This window comes from Dryas octopetala, chromosome 3, assembly GCF_963921425.1.
Source record: "Dryas octopetala chromosome 3, drDryOcto1.1, whole genome shotgun sequence".
Classification (NCBI taxonomy): domain Eukaryota; kingdom Viridiplantae; phylum Streptophyta; class Magnoliopsida; order Rosales; family Rosaceae; genus Dryas; species Dryas octopetala.
Window position 1 is genome coordinate 7,058,658 of NC_141368.1, and position 22,619 is coordinate 7,081,276.

The 22,619-nt window shown below is 37.4% G+C and overlaps 3 protein-coding genes across 4 annotated transcripts; all 3 read left to right on the forward strand.

Annotated features, from left to right (window-relative positions):
* Positions 1-270: 270 nt before the first annotated feature.
* On the forward strand, positions 271-4,518 carry SDP6 (FAD-dependent oxidoreductase family protein). Its single transcript, XM_086236725.1, has 7 exons — positions 271-796; positions 1,351-1,824; positions 2,322-2,653; positions 2,867-3,027; positions 3,332-3,590; positions 3,723-4,025; positions 4,151-4,518. Exons 1-6 carry the CDS (start codon positions 430-432, stop codon positions 4,020-4,022), a joined length of 1,893 nt encoding a protein of 630 aa, XP_086092851.1. The 5' UTR covers positions 271-429; the 3' UTR covers positions 4,023-4,025; positions 4,151-4,518.
* Positions 4,519-7,905: 3,387 nt separating this feature from the next.
* Positions 7,906-11,749, forward strand: SVR1 (pseudouridine synthase family protein). 2 transcript variants are annotated; one of them, XM_086237096.1, is made up of 10 exons: positions 7,906-8,439; positions 8,613-8,692; positions 8,852-8,952; positions 9,041-9,107; positions 9,291-9,384; positions 9,490-9,538; positions 9,828-9,978; positions 10,166-10,222; positions 10,768-10,823; positions 11,199-11,745. In XM_086237096.1, exons 1-10 carry the CDS (start codon positions 7,938-7,940, stop codon positions 11,257-11,259), a joined length of 1,218 nt encoding a protein of 405 aa, XP_086093222.1. In that variant the 5' UTR covers positions 7,906-7,937; the 3' UTR covers positions 11,260-11,745. The 2 variants fall into 2 exon arrangements, with proteins under 2 accessions (XP_086093222.1, XP_086093223.1); XM_086237097.1 differs by lacking the exon at positions 9,041-9,107 and having other exon boundaries at positions 8,852-8,923; positions 11,199-11,749.
* Positions 11,750-14,419: 2,670 nt separating this feature from the next.
* Positions 14,420-22,182, forward strand: MRH2 (Armadillo/beta-catenin repeat family protein / kinesin motor family protein). The gene is made up of 21 exons (XM_086235403.1): positions 14,420-14,684; positions 14,820-14,920; positions 15,021-15,143; positions 15,340-15,525; positions 16,196-16,417; positions 16,533-16,695; positions 16,970-17,119; positions 17,499-17,587; positions 17,873-18,085; positions 18,251-18,385; positions 18,750-18,929; positions 19,216-19,392; positions 19,597-19,716; positions 19,879-20,007; positions 20,081-20,219; positions 20,332-20,424; positions 20,588-20,713; positions 21,153-21,278; positions 21,440-21,583; positions 21,672-21,800; positions 21,960-22,182. The coding sequence occupies exons 1-21, from the start codon at positions 14,420-14,422 to the stop codon at positions 22,106-22,108; spliced, it is 3,159 nt and encodes a 1,052-aa protein (XP_086091529.1). The 3' UTR covers positions 22,109-22,182.
* The last annotated feature ends 437 nt before the right edge of the window (positions 22,183-22,619 follow it).

Here is a 22,619-nt window from a genome sequence, read left to right on the forward strand (position 1 = left end):
ATGATAGAATTGCCGAAAAGTAAACTAGGAGTCTTTAATTAGAACACTTTAAATGTTTTATCATCAACTAAGAAAAAAGGTAAAAGTCGGGCGCTAAAATTTCCCCCATCTTAAAATAGTTTTTTTTTAGGAAAATAGTTAAAATAGTAATACAAAAATTTAATTAAAAAACGGGTGTGATTAGAGGCTTTTTTTTAGGCGCCTCGCAAATGTCAATTGTAAAAGACAAATAGGGTCACTCTTTCACCAGCACACAATAGCACATAGCAAGCATCCCATTCCCCGTAAAACGAACTCATCCAAAATACAAATCCCCGTGACCGATTCCCAACGCAACCTTTTTCTACTTCTATAACCGAACGGTCCCAACCCCAACCCCACCACCACTTCCATTTCCCTCTCTCCATCCTCTCCCAAACTCCCAATTTCATGGCCACCGCCACGCGCCTGCGCCGGCTGGGAGCCGCCGCCGCTATCGCCACCGCGGCCAGCGGCGCCTTCCTCCTCCAACCGTCGATATCCGCCAACGACCGCGGCGGCGGTGGGCCCTCCCTCGCAGCCGTTCGCCAGAGGATCAGCGACCCTAACGCCGTGGTTCCTCTGAGGGCGGTGCAGGAGTCCGCTCTGATCGGCGCCAGCTCCGCCAACCCGCTCGACATTCTCGTGATCGGCGGAGGCGCCACCGGCTGCGGCGTCGCTCTTGATGCCACCACCAGAGGCCTCCGCGTCGGCCTCGTCGAGCGCGAGGACTTCTCCTCCGGAACATCGTCGCGGTCCACAAAGCTCATTCATGGAGGTACGCGTATATACAATACATAATCATACATGTCGTTGTAGACATGTATGCGTACTTGTACGTTGTCGTTTCAGGTTCTCATTTCCAGTCCTTAACGTAGCTGTTGTTGATTTCGGTTGTTTTTTTTTTTTTCTTTCGTTTCGTCGTCTTTCTAACGCATTTGTGCGTTTATGGATTTTTAGTAATAGGAGCGTGAGTTGATTTATTTGCAAAGTCGTTGTTATAACTTTAGCTTTGATTAGATTGTGTTATCTATTTTGATCATAATTTTGAGTCGAGGCGGATTGGCTAAGAATAATTCTAATCAGATTTTGTTGTCTATTTTGATCTTAATCTTTAGCTTGCTTCGATGGAGAAAATAGTTATTGGAATAAAGACTCTCGAAAATTCTGTAATAACAAAAAAAAAAAAGGAAAATAATTATGATGTTCAACTTTTTTTCTTGGTCGTATTATAACTGCATTCTGTTAGTTCTTTTTTAATTTTGTATAGCTAATTGTTTGTACTTAAATTTAAATGTTATATTGGTTGCTTATGTAAAATTGTCCTGATAGGTGTTCGCTACTTGGAGAAAGCGGTTTTCAATCTTGACTATGGGCAGCTGAAGCTGGTATTTCATGCTCTTGAGGAGCGTAAACAGGTTATTGAGAACGCACCACACCTCTGCCATGCTTTGCCATGCATGACACCATGTTTTGACTGGTTTGAGGTTGTATACTACTGGATGGGCTTGAAAATGTACGATTTGGTCGCAGGACTACGCCTGTTACATGTGTCCAGATATTATTCTGCACAGGAGTCTGTTGAGCTCTTCCCCACCCTTGCAAGGAAGGGTAAAGACAGAAACTTGAAGGGGACTGTGGTGTATTATGATGGCCAGATGAATGATGCACGTCTTAATGTTGGACTGGCATGCACTGCTGCGATAGCTGGTGCAGCAGTACTTAACCATGCTGAAGTGGTCTCTTTTTTGAAGGATGAGGATAGCAATCGGACAATTGGCGCTAGAATCCGAGACAACTTATCAGGTAGAATTTGCACAAACTTTCACAAGTGACTTATATTTAGTGATTATTGTATATTGTATTGGTAATGTATGTATTTGTCGAATGAGAATGGAATGAATGGTTAACATTCCTCCAAAAGAAGGGAAAAAGAAGGATAATATTTTCTTGTGATGGAATTTTTTTTGTTAAAATTAAATTAAGAAGTTATTTATACTGTTACCTCGTGATGGTGATGATGATCAATTGTTAGAAGAAGAGTTCAGGTTGGCTATATTATTGATGCTTCTCATTTCTAAGCTCAAATTTCAACATGACTTATTTTGCACAGAATATGTTTTTATTTGTTTCAATTTGTTTTTTTTTTTTTGGTTTTTTCAAAAAGAAACCTTCATGGCACATATGAATGTCAGTACTCAGTAGTGCACATTAAGCTTTCATGTAAGTATGTAAATGATGATTTAAAAAACAGAATTCCCTTTTTGAATTTGTGATTCTCACTGTATTTCTTATTTTGCCAGGAAAAGAGTTTGATACATATGCAAAAGTTGTTGTGAATGCTGCTGGGCCATTTTGTGACTCTGTAAGGAAGATGGCTGATAAAGATGTAAAACCTATGATATGTCCAAGCAGTGGTGTACATATCGTACTTCCTGATTATTATTCCCCTGAGGGTATGGGTTTGATTGTTCCAAAAACAAAAGATGGACGTGTTGTTTTCATGCTGCCGTGGTTGGGACGAACAATTGCTGGCACGACAGATTCCAACACTGAAATTACTCTGCTTCCTGAACCACATGAGGATGAGATTCAATTCATACTGGATGCCCTTTGTGATTACCTTAACGTCAAGGTATGTGGATAAAGTTCTCAGTGTGTGTGTGTGTGGCATCTTTGCCTGCATAGCTTATACCAGTTTTCTGTCTGGTTGAATGTTACTCATGTTCGTAATTGATATCTAAATGCTCAAGTGTTGAAAGGCATTTAGTGCTGTGATTCGGTCTAGGTGTCTTCCTTTTTAATCCAGTTTGCTTGTGGGGACTAAAGTAATGCTGGGAAAATATAGGTACGACGTACTGATGTTCTCTCTGCCTGGAGTGGTATTCGCCCTCTGGCAACTGATCCATCTGCAAAAAACACTGAGAGCATCTCCAGAGATCATGTTGTATGTGAAGATTATCCCGGTTTGGTTACAATCACCGGTGGGAAGTGGACTACTTATCGTAGGTAATGCTTATTTTGTTGAGCTGTTTTTATTCTGTTAATAGTTAGAGGTTGTTCTTCACTGACAACTGAGGCTACACATCTAGAGGTGTTTCTGCTTTGTGAGTAGGCGACAGTGTATTTAATTGGTCGGGCAGTTTTCTTTTGAAATGCCCCTTTCCAGACTGTTTTGCTAATGGCATGCTTAATAACAATCTTAACTTTTAAGTAAAACGACCTCTATCCTTAACATCCTTGTCACTCCCTTCATATGCCTACCTGTCTGCCTGCCTGGACAGAAGTATTTTGCTGACTAGATATTTTTCAGCATGGCAGAAGATGCGGTAAATGCAGCAATTAAGTCTGGAAAGCTGACCCCAGCAAATGAATGTTTGACCTCTACGCTTCAGCTTATTGGTGGAGATGGATGGGACCCTGCATCTTTTACAGTTATTGCCCAACAATACATGCGCATGAAGAAGAGTCATGGTGGTAAAGTTGTTCCTGGAGTAATGGACACTGCTGTAGCAAAGCATCTGTCCCATGCATATGGTACTTTTGCTGAACGGGTTGCTGCCATTGCTCAGGTTGGCTTTTCTTGCTCCAAATTCAATTGGTAGTTGTAATGTGTCATAACATGCCATTGGTGTCTATCATCATAATATGCTATTGGTATCTTAATATGTGGTTACTTATAATTTCATCTTTTCAAATTTTAGAATGAGAATTTGGGGAAGCGGCTCGCCCATGGATACCCTTTTCTTGAGGCTGAGGTTGCTTACTGTGCTCGAAATGAGTACTGTGAATCTGCCATTGATTTCATTGCTCGAAGATCTCGGCTTGCTTTCCTTGATACTGATGCAGCAGGCAGGGCATTGCCACGCATAATTGAAATATTGGCGACTGAACACAAATGGGACAATTCGAGGCAGAAGCAAGAGTTAGAGAAGGCCAAGGCATTTTTGGAAACTTTCAAGTCTTCGAAAAATGCTCAGTTCCATGATGGGAAACACAATTAGTAGGTACAGACATTGATCTTTTGTTTGTCAGTTGATCTCTCTCTCTCTCTCTCTAGCCCGATCAATAAATTAGCTTATCTAATCAATCAGTAGTATCAAATTATCAATAACTATTTCGTCTGCTTTAGGTTTTTTATTTCAATTATTCGTCGATACATTGACTGGCGCCGCAATTTTTTCGGCATATTCTGGTGTGAGGAAGTATTAGAAACTATAAACTGCCTCTTTCTCCCATTTTCTGAAGTTACTCAGCGGAGCGGTAGAGCCGGTATGCCTGCCATACACAGCATGTGTTTATATATCTTTGAAAATTAACTATTGCTCTCCTGGACTTGTATTGCAGTCATCTGCCAAAATAATTTGTTCAATATTTTCAGCCTCTTGTAAGAGTAGCTGGTAATGTTTTCAATTGATTCTAATAGGTGTATTATTGGGTTCTCCAAATTCACATTATAATGTTAGCAAAAAGAAAATGATAATACATTTTCTTCGTTCAGTTTTGGCTTGTATTTTGTTAGCTCAACATCGAATAAAGTGCTTTCTTCTTGGTTCTTACAAGTTGCATCATAATTACATGCCTTGAAGCTTTTTTCTCCAGCCGGCAGACCCCGAAAGCCATTGATCATTTGGCCTGCAACAAACTTGGGAGCTTAATATGATAAAATTAGTAACTAGCAGGACATTTTTGGCTAATTAAAATTTTGGTCATTGACTCATTATGCATTTTTTGTGATAAGATAAAACCTTTTAATGCTCATACAAGTCAACCCTTCAAGGCGCAGCTTGAAAAAACGTATCATTATCAATATCCCGTAGTTTTGTGGAGGACTTTTTAACTTTATTTTTGGCTAAAGTTTAATTTAGACACTCAACTATAGGGGGTATTTTAATTGCATAATTTACAAAATCATTAAAAAACATACTACATCTAATATCTTAATTGAAAAAATGAATTTTTCTTCATATTTTCATTTTTTATTCATCTCCATCTCCACCTCCCACTCTCTCTCTTTCCTCTTTCCGGCCAACCCCCCCACCCCACCCCACCCCACCCCACCCCACCCCACCCCACAACCTTCCCGACTCCAACTATAGCTTGTGGGGGGATGGCCGGCATCAGGGGACCCTCCGGTGGCCTTGGGTCGCTGGGAAATAGTTGGCCTTAGCCCGGCTGAGGTGCACACAGGGAGGGAGTCACGTGGGAGATGAGAGGGAAGAGAAGGATGGTCGAGGGGAGAGAGAAGAGTTGCGGGCTAGTGGCTGGTGGTGTTGCGCCGACTGGGCATGGCCAAAGTTGGCCTAGTCACAGCCGAACTGTGCGAAGTCACCCGAGAGAGAAGGGAGACACAAGGAAGAAGAAGAAAAATGAGAGAAAAGAGAGAAAGACTCGGGTAAGTGGAAGGGGAAGGGGAAGGGGAGAGTCGGGCGGGTTGTGGTGGGGGTGGGGTCTAGAGGGGCTGGGTTGGGAAGGTTGGCCAGAGAGAGGGAAGCGAAAGAGAGAGGGTGGGAGGTGGAAAGGGGTAAAAAAGAAAAAGAGAAACAAAAAATTATTTTTCAATTTAGATTTTAGATGAGATATGTTTTTGAATGATTTTGTAGATGATGAATGCAGTTGAAATACCTCATATAATTTAGTGTATGAATTGAAATTTAACCTTTATTTTTTACCTTCTTCACGAGTTGTAACTTGTAAGTTGTAACATATACAACCCCTCATCCATAGCCATTTATTTGCTTCGAGTTGGTCCACGGGTTATTGCTGGGTCTGCTAGTGGGTAAAGTTACCTAATAGTCTAATACTCAATATGCTTGTGATCCTTTGAAATTTCAAGAAACCTTTTTTATTTCTTTTAAAAAAAGAAAAATTCTTAATTTTTTCTTGGATCGTAAGCCATAGGTCCATTTGACCTTCCAAGCCACCAAACGACAATGACCCTGAACAAGCAGCACATCAGCCCAATAGTTAAGCCCAAAAAGGCCCACCCAATTACTTTCCTTAAAAATTAAAAATAAGGCATAAATTCAATTTAAACACATAACCAAGGAATAAAATTTCGGATTTCGAGAAAATTTCGATGAAAATTTCGAATATTTTTAAATTTCGACAAAAATTTGACGGAAATGATGAAAATTGATATCAAAATACGGAAATTTTGAATGAAACTTTACCATATGTTTATTTATCATATTATCTACTAAATTGATAAAAAATATTGAAGAAACCAAATTATATAGTAGGTTTCATGTGATATAAGATAAATATAATGCATGCTGGAGACAAATACTGTTAAATAAAATTAGTATAAAATGAAATTAGTATATTATCTATACTCTATAATATATACACTAAACACTATATATTTTATAATCTATATTCTATATTGTTTAGGATATGGTATATGATACTAGGGTTTAAACCCTTTAGGGTACTTTAAATTATTTTTTATATAAAAATATATTATAGTTTACTAGTTTAGGGTTTAAAAATAACTAAACGAAAATCCAAACTATTTTTTTTCTTCACAATTAACCCAAAGGCCCTACACCCCAAACAACCCTAAACCTTTTAATTTTTTTTTCTTTTTCTTTCATTCCTTTCCCTTTCCTTTCTTTTCCCCCGAGGCTCCACTGCTCCAGCAACCCCTCTCTGTTTTCTTCATTTCTTCTCTCTCTCTCTCTCTCTCTCTCTCTCTCTCTCTCTCTCTCTCTCTGTGCATCTCCCGCCGCCGTCGCCCCTCTGTCGTCGCCCCCTGCCCTCGCCCCGTCGCCCGCGTCGCCTCTCTCCCTCGATCTCCCCCTACCGTCGCCTCTCTCTCCCTCGATCTCCCCCTGCCGCCACCCCTCTTTCTCCCTCGATCTCCCCCCTGCCACCTCTCCATTTTTCTGCAAAACCCCAGCTCCAAAACCAGATCTCAAATTCAGTGTAGGGGCAAGTAGGCAACCGACTTATGGGAATGGGTTATGGGCACCGGCGAAATTTCGATAATTTCGACAATTTCGACGAAATCATCCCGAAATTTTAGCAAATATGGGTTTTGATTTCGACACCCCAAAAAATCGAAATTTTCGGCGAAATTTCACCGAAAACTTCGAAATTTAACACCCTGCACATAACTATATAATCTATTTCAACGGGGTCCATAAACTTTAAAATATTTCAAATATACATCCGATCTATTATCTAAATTAAAAAATGAATTTCTGTTCATTGATTTGTTGAGAGATCAGTTAAATGACAGCTTGACTTTTGCTGACCGGGATTACTTGGCGACGTGATGCTATCTCAGCAAACATTTCCTGCTAAATGAGTGACACGGGCCCATAATTTAATAATAATAGAGAGAGAGAGAGAGTTTGTGGGCCCGTGTCAGGGGTTAGGTAGACCCGTGTCGCTCATTTCCCGCCAAATGAGCGACACAGGTCCACCTAACCCCTGATACGGGTCCACAAATTCATCATCTCTTTCTCGCTCGTTGAACACAAGTGAGAGATTTATATTCGAATTTGGAGAAAAACGTGATGTTTTTTGGAGACTAAATGGTCAGGAGAGCGTTCGACAAGCGGAAAATAGGTGATGGGTGTGTGGGCCCGTGTCAAGTGGACATGTGTTGCTCATTTGTCGGGAAATGTATGCTGAGTTGGTGCCACGTCGCCAATTAATCCCCGTTGGCAAATGCCAAGCTGACATTTAACTGATCTCTCAATAAATTGATGTACGAAATTTTATTTTTCAATTTGCATAATAAATTAGGTGTATATTTAAAATATTTGAAAATTCGTAGATCTCGTTGAAATAGCATATATAGTTATATATAGTTATGTGTCTAAATTAAATTTATGCCTAAAAATAATAATAATAATAATATCCAATACTGCAAAAACCTCAACCGAAAACCAGAAACCCCGCGACCAAAAATGGCTTCAGTAGCAGCAGCAGCTGTAGCTTCACTCTCACTCCTCTCCAAACCCTCACTCTCTCTCATCACACCCTTCCGTACACTCTCTCGCATCACCTGCTCCTTCTCTTCTTCTTCTTCTTCCTCTTCTCTAGACTTCAACATCACCTTCGCGCCTCCCAAGCCCAAGCCCAAGCCCAACAAGCCCAAGCCCGCAGAACAACCCGACCCGGTGCTCTCCGACCCCGCTGCTCTGGCCGGTGATGGGCCGCTGTTGATCCCATGGATCGTCCGTGGTGAGGATGGCCAGCTCAAGCTCCAGTCGCACCCTCCCGCGAGTTTCCTCATGGCGGATGCGGAGGCCAAGACTGAGACCAAGAAGAAGAAGAAGAAGAAGAAGGAGAGCGCTGAGAAGCGCGTGCCCGTGACAGAGCCCAAGCATTCGAAGGCCGCGCGTAGGTTTTACAACGAGAATTTTAGAGACTCGCAGCGGCTCAGCAAGGTTCTCGCTGCTGCTGGAGGTAATTTTATCAACTCCTCGTCTCTATTCATGTATGGCATTATAGAAATTCAAATTGGACCTGAACCCATTTCTCCAATTTCATTGTTTTTTTATTAACATTGTAGTAATACAAATTTGACTTGAACCCATATCTCCAATTGTTTATTTAGAGTAACGGTTTTCTGGTTTTAGTGGCATCAAGGAGGAGCAGTGAGCAGCTTATTTTTGACGGGCGGGTCACTGTGAATGGTTCTGTATGCAGTACTCCTCAGGTAAGTTTCTTCTTCTGTGTATATTGGCATAAATTGATAGTTTCCGAATTTCATGTGTTGGGTTCCGTCATACTCGATATTCTAATTGTTTTTAGCATCATAGTCATACTTTAGTTTTACACTGGTACTATAGAAGTTTTCCTTTTTGTTTGTGTATAGACTCGAGTTGATCCTGGAAGGGATGTCATTTATGTCAATGGAAATCGGCTTCCGAAGAGACTGCCTCCAAAGGTTTATCTTGCCCTTAACAAGCCAAAAGGGTTTGCCACTGCTGCTCATTTCTTGCTGCTCTTGTTTGGGCCTCTGGTTATTTTTAGTTTTGGAATGAATGCATTTATATTATGATAGGTACATTTGCGCATCTGGGGAGAATAAATCTGTGTTGGGTCTATTTGATGATTACTTGAAGACTTGGGTATGTTGAGGCTTAAAACTTCAGGCATATTGCATTTTCGTCTATCACTTCTTCTGTTTGATGCATACTGCCTATATGGGCAACTAGAAATCAAAGGATTACTTTTAGCATTTAAATTATATGTTGATAGAATATTCATGCATTCAATTCATCAATTAATCAACTTGTAGTTTGCATTTCCAGGATAAGAGAAATGCAGGATTACCCAGACCACGACTATTTACTGTTGGCCGTCTCGATGTTGCCACAACTGGATTGATTGTTGTGACCAATGATGGTTGTATACTGAAACCAGATATGCAAGGATCTTTATGTACTGATTAAAAGAGAATATATATTCATCTAATATTCTAATGTCATATCCAATTTTATATGTTTTCAGGAGATTTTGCTCAAAAAATATCACATCCTTCATCGAATTTGTCAAAGGAGTAAGAGTCCACATCATTCTGTTCTCTTCTAGTATTTTAGTACTATCATAACTATAAATAGAGAAAGATCATATGAATTGAAATTTTATGTGTGAAATCACATGAAAAGTAACACTTGTTACAAATTTCCAAGAAATGGATTTAAAGTTGGTTAAAATTTTTTTGGCATATGTATTTTTGGAAGTTCCTAATGTCGTTATTGTCTCTGCATCATTTTTTAGTTCATATTTCTGGGTGCAAGTAATTATCATTGGAATATGAATCCTGATGATCTATGCTGTAATTGTAGATATATTGCAGTAATAGAAGGTGCAGTTAATAAGCGGCACCTGATAGCCATCAGTGAGGGAACAGTCATTGAAGGCGTCCATTGCACCCCAGATTCTGTGGAGTTGCTACCACAACAGCCAGATATGTCAAGATCCCGTTTGCGTATTGTGGTACTGATTATCTGTTCATCTCTCTCTCTCTCTCTCTCCCCCCCCCCTTTTAATGTAAGAAGGAAGTAACAGAGATAATCACTTCATGTCTGGTATCATTGTTTTTATAACCTAAGCTAAATCATGTAGTGTCAATTGTGCAATACTGCTCACATGAACTTCATTTTGTCGAACTTGATTCATGCAGGTTCATGAAGGGAGGAACCATGAAGTACGAGAACTTGTGAAAAATGCTGGACTTGAGGTTAGATTTGTTTATATAGGGAGCATTTTCTTCATTTAAAAAATATTCTGCTTTTGTTTGTTTCTACCAATTTTTGTCTTCGATTGATCAAATTTATGAAGGAGGGGGACTTAATGATTGTCTAAACTCGACTTGTGATATGAACCTATATCAATATTCAAGAAAACTTAGCTTTTTGTTGCTTTATGATAGTGAACTACTGAACTGCTTTCATTAAAATATATCTGTTCTTTGATGATCTCTATTTCCCTTTTCTTTTTAAATGTTTTCATTCGTCATTATGTTATATTTTAAGTTACTGGAGTTACAGTTGTTGCTTTGTTCCACATATATGTTATTGGTATGATCTAAAAAATCTCTATGGTCATTATTCACCCTAGGAACTAGTAAATTTGACCTTTGATGAGATTTTGGAAATCATTATTTTATTGGAAACATGGGCTTATCAATCTTAAATTCACTGCTATTTCATACTAATATTGTTTCTTGTTGGTTGAAATTTCATTTCTGCTTATTTTGACTACTTCTGTTTCTTCTTGTTCCAGATACATTCATTAAAACGTGTACGCATAGGTGGTTTCAGACTTCCGTCAGATCTTGGGTAATTGTTTGTGAGATTGCCCTTTTATCACTTTGAGAATGCTCTCTCTCTCTCTCTCTCTCTCTCTCTCTCTCTCTCTCTCTCTCTCTCTCTCGTGCACACACACACACACAAACTCTCTTTTGAGTCTCTTGTTTTTTTTCCTACAATCGGATCAAAATGTTAAATATCAAGCTCTTTATATTCATTGGTTGATTGAATTCTTTAGCACTTATGTAAAATTGTGGATACCAAAAATTATGTGTTGGCAATTATGCACTATTCATATTAAATAGCTAATAGCTAATATCGATCATTTTTATATGTAAGTAAGCTAATATCCATCATAATTTACTCCTATTTGAACTTCTTGCTAATTTGTCTTCGTATTTCCAGGCTTGGAAAGCACATTGAATTGAAACAAAGTGATCTGAAAGCCTTGGGTTGGAAGAGTTAGGAGGGTTTCTGTGACTACCAGAGTTGGCATTTTTCTTTGTTTTCCCATAAGCTAATACATCTTGAAGGTGCTGTCAAATACTTCACCAATGTCTTGTCGGTCGGAGCTGCTGAATTGAGTCCCCTACCCCTTTTCAGGGCAGTATTTGGATATGCTAGTTGGAATGCTTGTTGAAGTTAATGCCTCGGCTGATGATGGAATACAAGCAGTGCTTATTGAAGGTGCTGACCTGATATTATGAACCTCCTAAGTGTAGAAATTTTGTTGGGCTGCATAGTCATCTCTGTCTGGATGTTTACAATGATTAACGAGAATCTAACCAAAATAGTTGTTTTGCTGTTCATATACTGTTTGCTAGAGATCAGAAGTTGCGGTGATCTTTACTTAGACATTGAATTGTAAATCAAAGGAAATATGTTATCACACTTCTGCATTGGAAGTTTCTGCTGGTAAAAAATAGTATGTGCAACTTAGTGGGGGGCAGCATGTGAATCCTGTGGTTCATTGGAATTCTCATTTGAACTATTAATGAAATAAATATTCTTACAAATCTCTCCAAACAGTTCTTTGGTCACTATGCATAGATTTGGTCTTGGCAGGTTATCAAGTTGCTGGACTTTTAACCTTTCTAATTTTCAAAATAACAAAATGAACATCATCAGGTAATGTCAAAGTGTTTCGTACAGGTAAACTCAGTCCAAAGAGGTAAAAAACAAAAAAGGGGTACGTGCTCATTGCTCATTGTCTCATAATCTCATTCCAGCTTGGATGTTATATGTTGCCGGCCAAATGAGCACAACCAAACAAATAGCCAACATGACATTACAATATTTCTTCAGCTGCTCACTGGCTCTGACACATCCAACTCATTTGGGTTCAAAATCAACTCCACCATCTGCCATATGGGAGATGCATATTAATCTTTTATAATCTTTTACAAGAAAGTAATTGGGATGAAGATATTATAAGATTTGGGAATTGGCATTCACCATGCATGTTCTTCTATGATGTCACATGTACATGACCAAACCAATGAAAAGGTAGGTACCTTTCTTCCCAAATGAGATCTTGAAGTTGCATTGGGTTGAAGTGGTCAGCTTTTGACTTAAATAAGGGAGAACGACGTTTCAGAACAGACCTGTTTTGGGCCGGCACCAGCACCTTTGTCAAAAGCTCATGTTGTGTATTTGTACACATACAAAATGACAGACACAAGAATTTCTGATTGAAATTTGGCCCATAAAGACATAATGAATGAAAGGGGGATTAGAACAAAATTACTGTTATCGGTGTAATATCTTGGAACAAAATTACCTGATGAGTGTGATTAATGGGTTATATCCTATAAACTATCCTTAGATCCTATTTGTTATCCAAAAACAATTATGTTTGTTTTTTTGGGTTTTCTTCAAAAGCGAGCAAAACCATAACCACCATGAATATGATTGTCTCTTCGATTTACAATGTACAAAACACCGCATGTGCTCCACCCTTTTAAGAAGTGGGTGCTTTTTTTGCAACTCCCCCTCCTACAAAAGGTGTCCTAAAAACCCCCCTCAATCCTTCGGCAGTGTGGAACCCGCGATATTGAAAACCTAACGGTTGGCCCATGCATGATGCATGCCTGGGTCTACAACCAGACAAAGATTTTCATTTATTTTTATGTCTTGATAATTGAACAAAAAAATAAAGAAAAATAAAAGATAAGAATACAAGTGTACAAAATAGTAGTGAAAATCGCTACCCTTAATTAATTATTTAATTATATGTGATATGTCAAGTACTGATGTGAGCACTGATGCCTCTTCATGTTCATTGAATTGGTTTTACTGTATGGTCAACGTGAACAATGACTTGTAATAATCCACGACATTCTCAGCATGGATACGTATACTAAGCAAAAACATTTTCCATATAAAATACAAGCTATTTCCAACATAAACAATTAAAAAAAATATATATTCAATGTGAATATTATATGTTATGCATACGATTTTTGATCCATAAGCTTTTAATGTTGACGGTACATCTATTCACTATTATGGTATAAATTATTCATCACTATATGTATTTTTATGAAAAAAATTTATGTGTAACGATATTATACTCTCATACTCTTACAAAATCATCTCACATACTAATTATGTTTTTACTTATTTTAAATATAAGAGATATACTTCCATTGCAGACAAATTGTCTTGTGTGTATGAGCTATAAGGTCAGTTGAACGATCTCATTGATGATGACAAGACAAAAGCAAAAAGATAAAAGGCAATAACATAAAAGACAACTATAATAGTCGGGGGAAATCCGAAATGTTCTTTTGGAAGGTGAAAAGTGTGTCTGAAATTCAAAAAGGCTTAATTCTGTTTTTACCACTCAAAGTTTACATTGATTATTACTTTACCACCTAGAACTTTATTTGTCCCACTTTACCACCTAAAGTTTACATTGATTCTAACTTTACCACCCGAAAATTTATTTGTCCCACTTTACCTCTCAAAGTTTACATTGATTCCCACTTTACCACCCAAAATTATTTTTCGTGTCACAGTTAACCTTTTACCATCTATTCTGTCACTCTAGATTCAGGAGGTAAAGTGGGAATCAATGTAAACTTTGGGTGGTAAAGTGGGACAGATAAAGTGAGAATCAATGTAAACTTTGGGTGGTAAAGTGAGACAAATAAAATTCTGGGTGGTAAAGTGAGAATCACCCCAAATTTTGGGTGGTAAAAACACAATTAAGCCATTCAAAAAGAGAATCTTGATTCTTTCTTAGGCGGAGTGAAAATTGTTACTTTATGCCATTCAAGATAAAAAAGAAAAATATGGTAAAAAAGAAAAACAATAATAAACAATATAAATAGGTTTTATTTATGAAAAATAAATAGTTAAATATAAATAAATAAATAAATAAAATAATAACGGCCGTCTCCCTCAAACGTAACCCACAACGCGGGAACCAGTTTTTGCAAATCCCCTCATTTATTATTCTTTCTTTCTCTTCCATCGTGCCGGCCTCAACTCTCTCTCTCTCTCTCTCTCTTGTTTGTGATTGTGAGTCATAACTCGACCACAATAAAAGTCGAGAAAATCTTTCTCTGGAATTCTCTGCATCTGGATTTACTGTTTTTTGTGGTGCTGAGAATCGAAAACGAATGGCTTCTTCGTCTTTAAGATCATCATCGTCGTCGTCGTCGTCGCCGTCGTCATCATCATCATCAACAACAGCGCACAATAGCAGTAACAGTGGTACTGGAAGGTCCGAGAGACAGCAAGTACTCCCTCCGACTCATTCCAAAACGTCGTCGTCACAAACGCACACCCATGCCTCTGTTCGCTCCAAGTCCTCTTCTTTATCCTCAAGGCGCTCCGTTACTCCCAATTCGAGAACTCTTCACTCCAACTCCGACCATCAACAAGGTCTCTCTCTCTCTCTCTCTCCCTTAAAATTAATTGGTATTTAATTGGAAATTTGGAATCAAACATTGTATCGAAATCGAAATCAAGCTCTTAAACTCAAATTTGGCTGATGCTAAATTCTTTTATTTTACGCAGATTCTGGAAGGGTGAGAGTTGCTGTTAGACTTCGACCGAGAAATGCTGAGGAGCTCATTTCGGATTCGGATTTTGCAGACAGTGTTGAGTTGCAGCCAGAGGTGATTATTACGTGTATGCCATTTACCAGCTTTATGATGCTTAAACCCCCGTATTTAATAATAAAAACAGTTTCTTTCTTTTGTTGTTTATGTAATGTAGCTGAAGCGGCTAAAGTTGAGAAAAAACAATTGGAGTTCTGAATCATATAGATTTGATGAAGTTTTCACTGAAACCGCGTCCCAAAATCGTGTTTATCAAGTGGTAGCAAAACCTGTAGTTGATGTAAGTGACCCAGTATTATTCGCAATTTGGGGGTGCATTGAAAGCGTTAAAATGCTCAATTTGTCTTTCTATTGCACCTCTGGTCTTTTAATTGGTCAATTTGAAACCAATGTTTGCTTCAGAAGGAGTTGATTTTCTAAAGATTTGGATGCAATGTTAATTATGTACAATCAATTTTGATATTTTTTTTTTGCAGAGTGTATTGAATGGATATAATGGGACAGTTATGGCTTACGGTCAAACGGGTACTGGGAAAACCTACACACTTGGCAAGGTGGGTAAAGATGATGCATCGGAGCGTGGTATTATGGTTAGAGCTTTGGAGGACATAATTTCCAGTACAGCTCCTGCTTCTGATAGTGTGGAAGTCTCCTATTTGCAGGTGATAATCTATGTTGTATCAACATTTTCTTCTGTGTTTGTATCCGTTTTTGTTTTGATTTGAACTTATTTGAAGTGTTTCATACTCCTCCATAGTTATGGTTTTGTGTCGGTGTTCAGAGTAAACTTTAATGCTGAAGTGTTTCATACTCCATCATCAGCATGGTTTTGTCCACTGCTACATGTAAATCTTTAATAGGCAATGTTCCATTTCTTGAGTTGAATACTAGTCTGCTAAAAAACAATAAACTTTTGGACTTCAGCAGAAACATTATAAGTCTTATAACAACTTAGGAAAGTTATGGAAAACCTGGAGACATAACATTGGTGCAATAAAAATGATATGTACTCTGTAGGGCCCATCACATCCACTTGTTCTGTAAGACTATGATGAGGTATCCAGCAAGGTGTTTCTTGTATAACTCTGTTTTTATCCAGTAGAAGAAGGATGACAGAAAATATAGTTGTTTTGTTTCAGTCAGAAGCTTCTCAGACCAGATTAACCCTTTTGAATTAGCCGATCTTGACATTTTGTTTTCACTTTAATTGCCTGCCATAACCAAATTCTATAGCTTACTTGTCATCTGATCCCTTATTTATTGAAATAGATAGTCATGTTACTACTATGTTGGATGACTGCTCTTTGATTAAGTACTGTGTTGTTGCTCCAGTTGTACATGGAATCTATTCAAGATTTGCTTGCACCAGAAAAGACTAATATTCCTATTAATGAGGACCCCAAAACTGGTGAGGTGTCACTTCCTGGTGCTTCGGTAGTTAGAATTAAAGACCTTGATCACTTCTTACAACTACTGCAAATTGGCGAGGCAAACCGTCATGCATCTAACACGAAGCTGAATACAGAATCTTCACGTAGTCACGCAATTCTCATGGTGGGCCTGTTGTATGATTTTGGATTTATCGATTAATATTTGCTTTCAAATTTGTATACACGTTTAACAATGATGATCTGAACTTATTCACTATCCCAATCTTTTATGTTTACAGGTTTTTGTTCGAAGATCTGTGCAAGAAAAAGCTACAGATGAGATCACTTCTCAAGAGAATGCCTCTAGAACTGATTTATCTGGCAGGAATGGCTTACCTATAGTTCGAAGAAGCAAGTTGCTGATCGTTGATCTTGCAGGATCTGAAAGAGTAGACAAATCTGGTCTGTCTTCGATACTGTACACCCTAACTAGTCCCACCAATTGTTGTTCCTTTATACAGAGATTATTAGACATTCTCTTTTATATTTTGTAACAATCCTTTCTAGGACCCCACACTTACAATCATTAAATTTGCACTTGAGAATTGAGATCTTCCAAAAGTGTTGCTGTTTTGGGTTCTTCCTCAAAATAATCTGCTGTTTTCAGTTAAAATTCTGATGTGCCAGCTTGGTTTGATGGCATTATTATTCCTGACATTATTTTCTCATGTTGCAGGAAGTGAAGGCCACTTACTTGAGGAGGCTAAGTTTATCAACCTTTCACTCACTTCCCTCGGAAAATGTATAAATGCATTGGCAGAAAACAGTCCACATATCCCTACCAGAGATTCTAAGCTTACAAGGTTGCTTCGTGATTCATTTGGAGGTTGTCCTACTCCCAATATCTTTACATTCTGCTCTATATTTTGAATATGCATAGAATCTTTAATATTGCATCACTTTTCTTACATCTACAGTGTTATTTGGTATGTATTTGGTCTTAATTATTTGCTTTAGTATATCATTTGGTCATTCAGTAAGACTTCTTATGTAAAATATGTAAGATTTTAGCGTTTGTTCAGTGAGACAACTGTAATTAGATATTATATTCATATTTGTTATTCATTATATATATATATATATATATAAAGAATGAAAAATATGAAAAGTCCACTGTATATATGCGTATGTTTGTTTCCACTGTATCTATTTTTTTCTTAAAAGAGTTTCTTAATGGAAATGCATTATCATGTCTAATCAAATAGGCTCTGCGAGGACTTCGCTTATAATAACGATTGGGCCATCAGCACGGAATAATGCAGAGACCACTAGCACAATAATGTTTGGACAACGGGTGAGCTAGATTTGAAACTGTAAATCTACATGCATTTCCTCTCTCTCTCTCTCTCTGCTTTGATATTTCAGTTCGATTATATGGATTTGAAGGTTTATATATTATGATAAAAAGTTAAAAACTAGCAATACTTTGTTACTTTTGCAGGCACATCCAGTATTGGTTTCGGTTTCATAGTTTTAATACTCCCAACTGCTAATGGCATGTTGTTAGTTTAGCTCACTGATTTTCATGGCAATTTCAAATCTTTCATACCAGACTTTGTGTTACTTGTTTCTTTTGCAGGCGATGAAAATAGTAAACATGGTAAAACTTAAAGAAGAATTTGATTATGAAAGTCTATGTCGAAAGCTTGAGAACCAAGTAGACCATCTTACTGCAGAAGTTGAAAGGCAACAGAAATTGAAGGACAGTAACAAATATGAATTGGAAAGACAGCTGAGAGAGTGTCAAGACTCTTTTTCTGAGGCCAAGAAAAATGTAATCACAAGGTCTGAGGTAGTTGTCTCTCCTATAAACCATTTGTAATTTGGTTGATGAAATACTGGTCTTGATATGATGAGGGCTTTATAACTCATATTTGAGTCAGCTGGCATATCTATAGTTATGAGAGTTATAGTACGTTGATTTTCTTCCCATCTAATATCTTCTGCATGCTTGCAGTTTTTGGAGAAGGAAAATACTCGTTTAGAGTTGGAGATGAAAGATCTTTTATATGAATTGAATCGTCAGAAAGAACACAATGATTTGATGCATGATAAAGTTGCACAGCTTGAAGTGAGTTTAGAACATGGAAAGGTATTTTCTTTTTCCTTATTGAGATTGAGCACAAATTTGTTTGCCTTGCATTTTCATATATTTTATTTTCTGACAATTTATGTAGTAAATTTTATGGTCAAACTAGGGCTATATAGTCCTTATGATTATCAATGTTGGTGATACCATTCTAGTGCATCTCTTCTTCATTAATTGTTTCGCACATCCTACCAACTTAGCTTTCGAGAATATGGTAAACCCAAAAATTTTATCAGACTAATATATCATTATATAACAGGAGTTACACATACACATAGATATTTATACCGTTCATGTAATTTTCTTATAAAAAATATTTTGAGCTTTATGAGCACAAGATTTATGTTGTTGTTCTGACTGTTAGTAGCAACACCAGCTTGAAAGTTCTATGTATCAGAAAATACTAGCTGATACAACACAGATGTATGAAGAGAAAATAGTGAAGTTGAGTAAGCAGCTAGAAGATGAGCAAGCTCGTGCTGGAAGCACGGAGGAACAGTTAGGTGCGATGAAAAAGCTTCTGACTGATGGTCAAAAGACTATTCAGGTAAGTTATTCATGCATTTATCATAGAAAAGATGTCTTTTTGCATTTTCAATTTTAACAGTTTTCTGTAATATCCTTGGTGTGTTATTCTATTTTGTTTTTTTTTTTTGGAAAAGTTCAAATATGATTTCTTCTTATGCATTGATTGTGTAAATAAAAGATTATGTTCATCTTTTTTCAACCTTTAACATATAGCCTCTTTTTTTGGTTGCAAATGTGGAAGCATTATATCTTACCACAAGTTATAACAACATGAGCACTAAATGTAATGCTGTTTTTATTTGTAGCAACATGAAATGGAAAATTCTACATATCAGGAAGCACTTGATGACACTACTCAGATGTATGAGAACAAAATTGCTCAGTTAATGGAGCAATTGGAAGATGAGCATGCCCGTTTCGAAGATCTAGAAGAAAAATTTGATTTGGTGAAGAAGCTACGCAATCATCAAAATTCAATGCAGGTTAACTTTATCCCTAAAACTTACTAAACATTACATTTTTAAATACTTCTTGGTATTAATACTTTCTTTTATATTGAGCTTGGAAAAGTTTCTATACAGCTACTATCTGCCTTTATTACCCCTATTGCTGAGGATTCTCTAAATGTTTGTGAAAATTGATTTATATCATTATTACAATATATTGCGTTTTGTTTTAAAATCCAGGGGAAAAAGGAGATTGATGAACTTAGAGTGAAGTTACAAGAAATCAATCAGCTATATGAACAAACTCTAAATGAATTTCAGTCCTTGAAATCAGAATATACTGATCTATCAGAAGAGAAGGTATGGTTGACCATATGAATGCAACAAGTGTGGACCGTGTGGTTCAATTTTTTTTCCCCTCAATTGGCCATACAATAGCTCTTATAGTTGATAAGAGTTTACTTTCAGCGAACTTTGAATACTAAATGATTCATCCACTTTTCTGAAATTGGGATTATTAAGGCAAGACTAAATGAAGAACTTCAAGACGTGAAGCAAAGATTTTTAGTGGAAGAGAAGCAGAGGAAGATTGTAGAGAATGAGCTGGTCAAATTAAAGAAGGCTGCACCAGAGAAGGAAGATGATTTTGAGGTAAGTTGTTTATGCATTCTCAGATATCATGTTCGTCATTACTATATAAGGTCTTACATTTGAAAATTTCCAGGACAAGAAATCGTATATTAAGGAAAATATATATAAAGGATCTTCTGCTTTTGGGAATCCAATGGGTTTACACAATTCAAATCCATCAAGGGAGACACTTTCTGGCCAGAGGGCTACAATTGCAAAAATATGTGAAGAAGGCAAGATTTATTATAAAATAAAGCCATACAGTCCGGAGAGCTTTGTTTTCCTTTACCAATTTCACTTATTGAGATATCTTGGTTGACAAGTTAATTTGCTTCATAAATTCAGTTGGGCTGCAAAAGATCTTACAATTGTTGACTTCCGAAGATTCAGATGTCCAAACCCATGCTGTGAAGGTGGTAGCCAATCTTGCAGCTGAAGGTACGTACTTGCCTATAGAATATGTTTATGCATTTGATTTGAAAGGTCATTCATGATCTGTCTCTGTGAACGGACTGACTACTAGGAGGGGGAAGTCACATGGTAAATAGTTAACATGAGGATTCACTTATGTGTACTAATTAAGGTTTTCCTTTATTTTCAGATATTAATCAGGAAAAGATTGTGGAGGAGGGCGGTTTAGATGCTTTGCTTATGCTGTTGCAATCCTCACAAAATACAACTATTCTTAGAGTGGCTTCTGGGGCCATTGCCAATTTGGCAATGAATGGTAATCCTGATTCTTTTTCTTTCACCTTTCCTGTGCATATGCAGTTAGTAAAGATATTATGTTTCTTCTAAGCCTTCCATCGTCCTTTTTAATTTTAACTTTATACCTCGCAGTAAAAATCTTGTTTCGACTAGCATGCTTGTAGATAGTGCAAACCAATCTGATTTTGTAGCAAATAGCCATCTTGAATACTAGTTGCTATTATGTAGCTGCATATTTGTTCACAACTATAAAACTTAACGTATTTCCCGCTCTCTTGTAGTCTTTTAGTAAGGTCAGTGAAAAATGGCTTCCGAATTCTAGGAAAGGCAAGACCCTAGGCAGTAAAAGGTTTGGGAGGGGAGGAGCTTAATGTGTCTATGTTGACTCTCGGACCATTCTTTTAATTTTTTCACTTATCTCTTCTTTTGTTTTTGGTTTCTCTTTTGACTCTATTCAGAGATAAATCAAGGCTTAATTATGAGCAGAGGTGGAGCTCAGCTACTAGCAGGGACAGCATCCAAGACAAATGATCCACAAACTCTCAGAATGGTTGCTGGAGGACTTGCTAATTTATGTGGAAATGGTAAGCCTGAGATGGTTTTAGAGTACTCTGTCGAAAACTTTTGTACATTGTGAAGCATCAACATTTCCCAATAAAGTTTCCATCAAATAAATGGATGGGGCCAGGTCTTGCTTTAGTTTTTATTAGAATGAGAGGTCATGTATAGGTTTTGTTAACTGCAGAAAGATTACACATGATGTTGAAAGAAGATGGAGGCATTAAGGCACTCTTGGGAATGGCAAGGTCTGGGAGTAGTGACGTCATTGCACAAGTTGCTAGAGGACTGGCTAACTTTGCAAAATGTGAATCCCGCGGGACTATTCAAGGTTGGTAGAACTTGTGCATTTTGTAGTAGTAGTGGTGTACATGCTTTATGTTGCCTTTTCTTGATATGAAGAAGTTTAACATATGCAGGACATAGAGAAGGCCGTTCACTTTTGATGGAAGATGGTGCCCTTACCTGGTTGATTGGCAACTCCAACACTACCTCAACTTCAACCCAACGCCATATCGAGCTTGCTGTCTGCCATTTAGCACAGAATGGTAACCCACTGACTGGACACGGACATTTGTAACTTGGAATGTTTACATATTATTTATCAGGAAAATTAAGAATTCAATCTTGGTTAACATTCGTGATGGGTATTATTACATTTCATATCCTAAATTGCTAAGACAGTATCACATATTTTGTTCATGCAGAGGACAATGCAAATGATTTCATATTCAGTGGAGGTCTGAAAGAGCTTGTACGAATATCAGTTGAATCCAGAAGGGAAGATATTCGCAATTTAGCAAAGAAGACGTTGAGATTGAGTCCAAAACTTCAAAGTCAGATACATGCTGAATAGTAACATGTACTGATGTAGTGATGTACAGAATCGCAACCTTTAAAGCTTATTGTTTGAAACCGGGTTTTTGGACTTGAAAGAAGAGACTCTGCAATTAATTATATTCAGATTATGCTATAACAGCCCAGTTTTGGTTGGGAAGTAAAGAACACTGGGAAGCCATCATTTTGCCAGTTGTCACTCATAAACCCCACATGCACATGTGGCACACAATATTGAAATTAATATACTTTCAAAAATAATTTATTGAAATTAGTATATCAGCTAGCATCCTTTAAACCGAAAAGATTGGGATTAAATTATATCAGAGTTCTATTTCATAAAATCGCCATCTTTGTACTGGGATTGAACCGGCAATGGAAATTGTTGTTTCTGTTAAATACAGGGTCTGTACTCTGTCGTACTACTAAATCAATAAGTTTGTTGGAATTTTAATTTAGTTTTAATAAACTTCATAATATGACGATTGCATGCCCCCATTAACACTCAAACAGTAAAACCAATCTCTGAT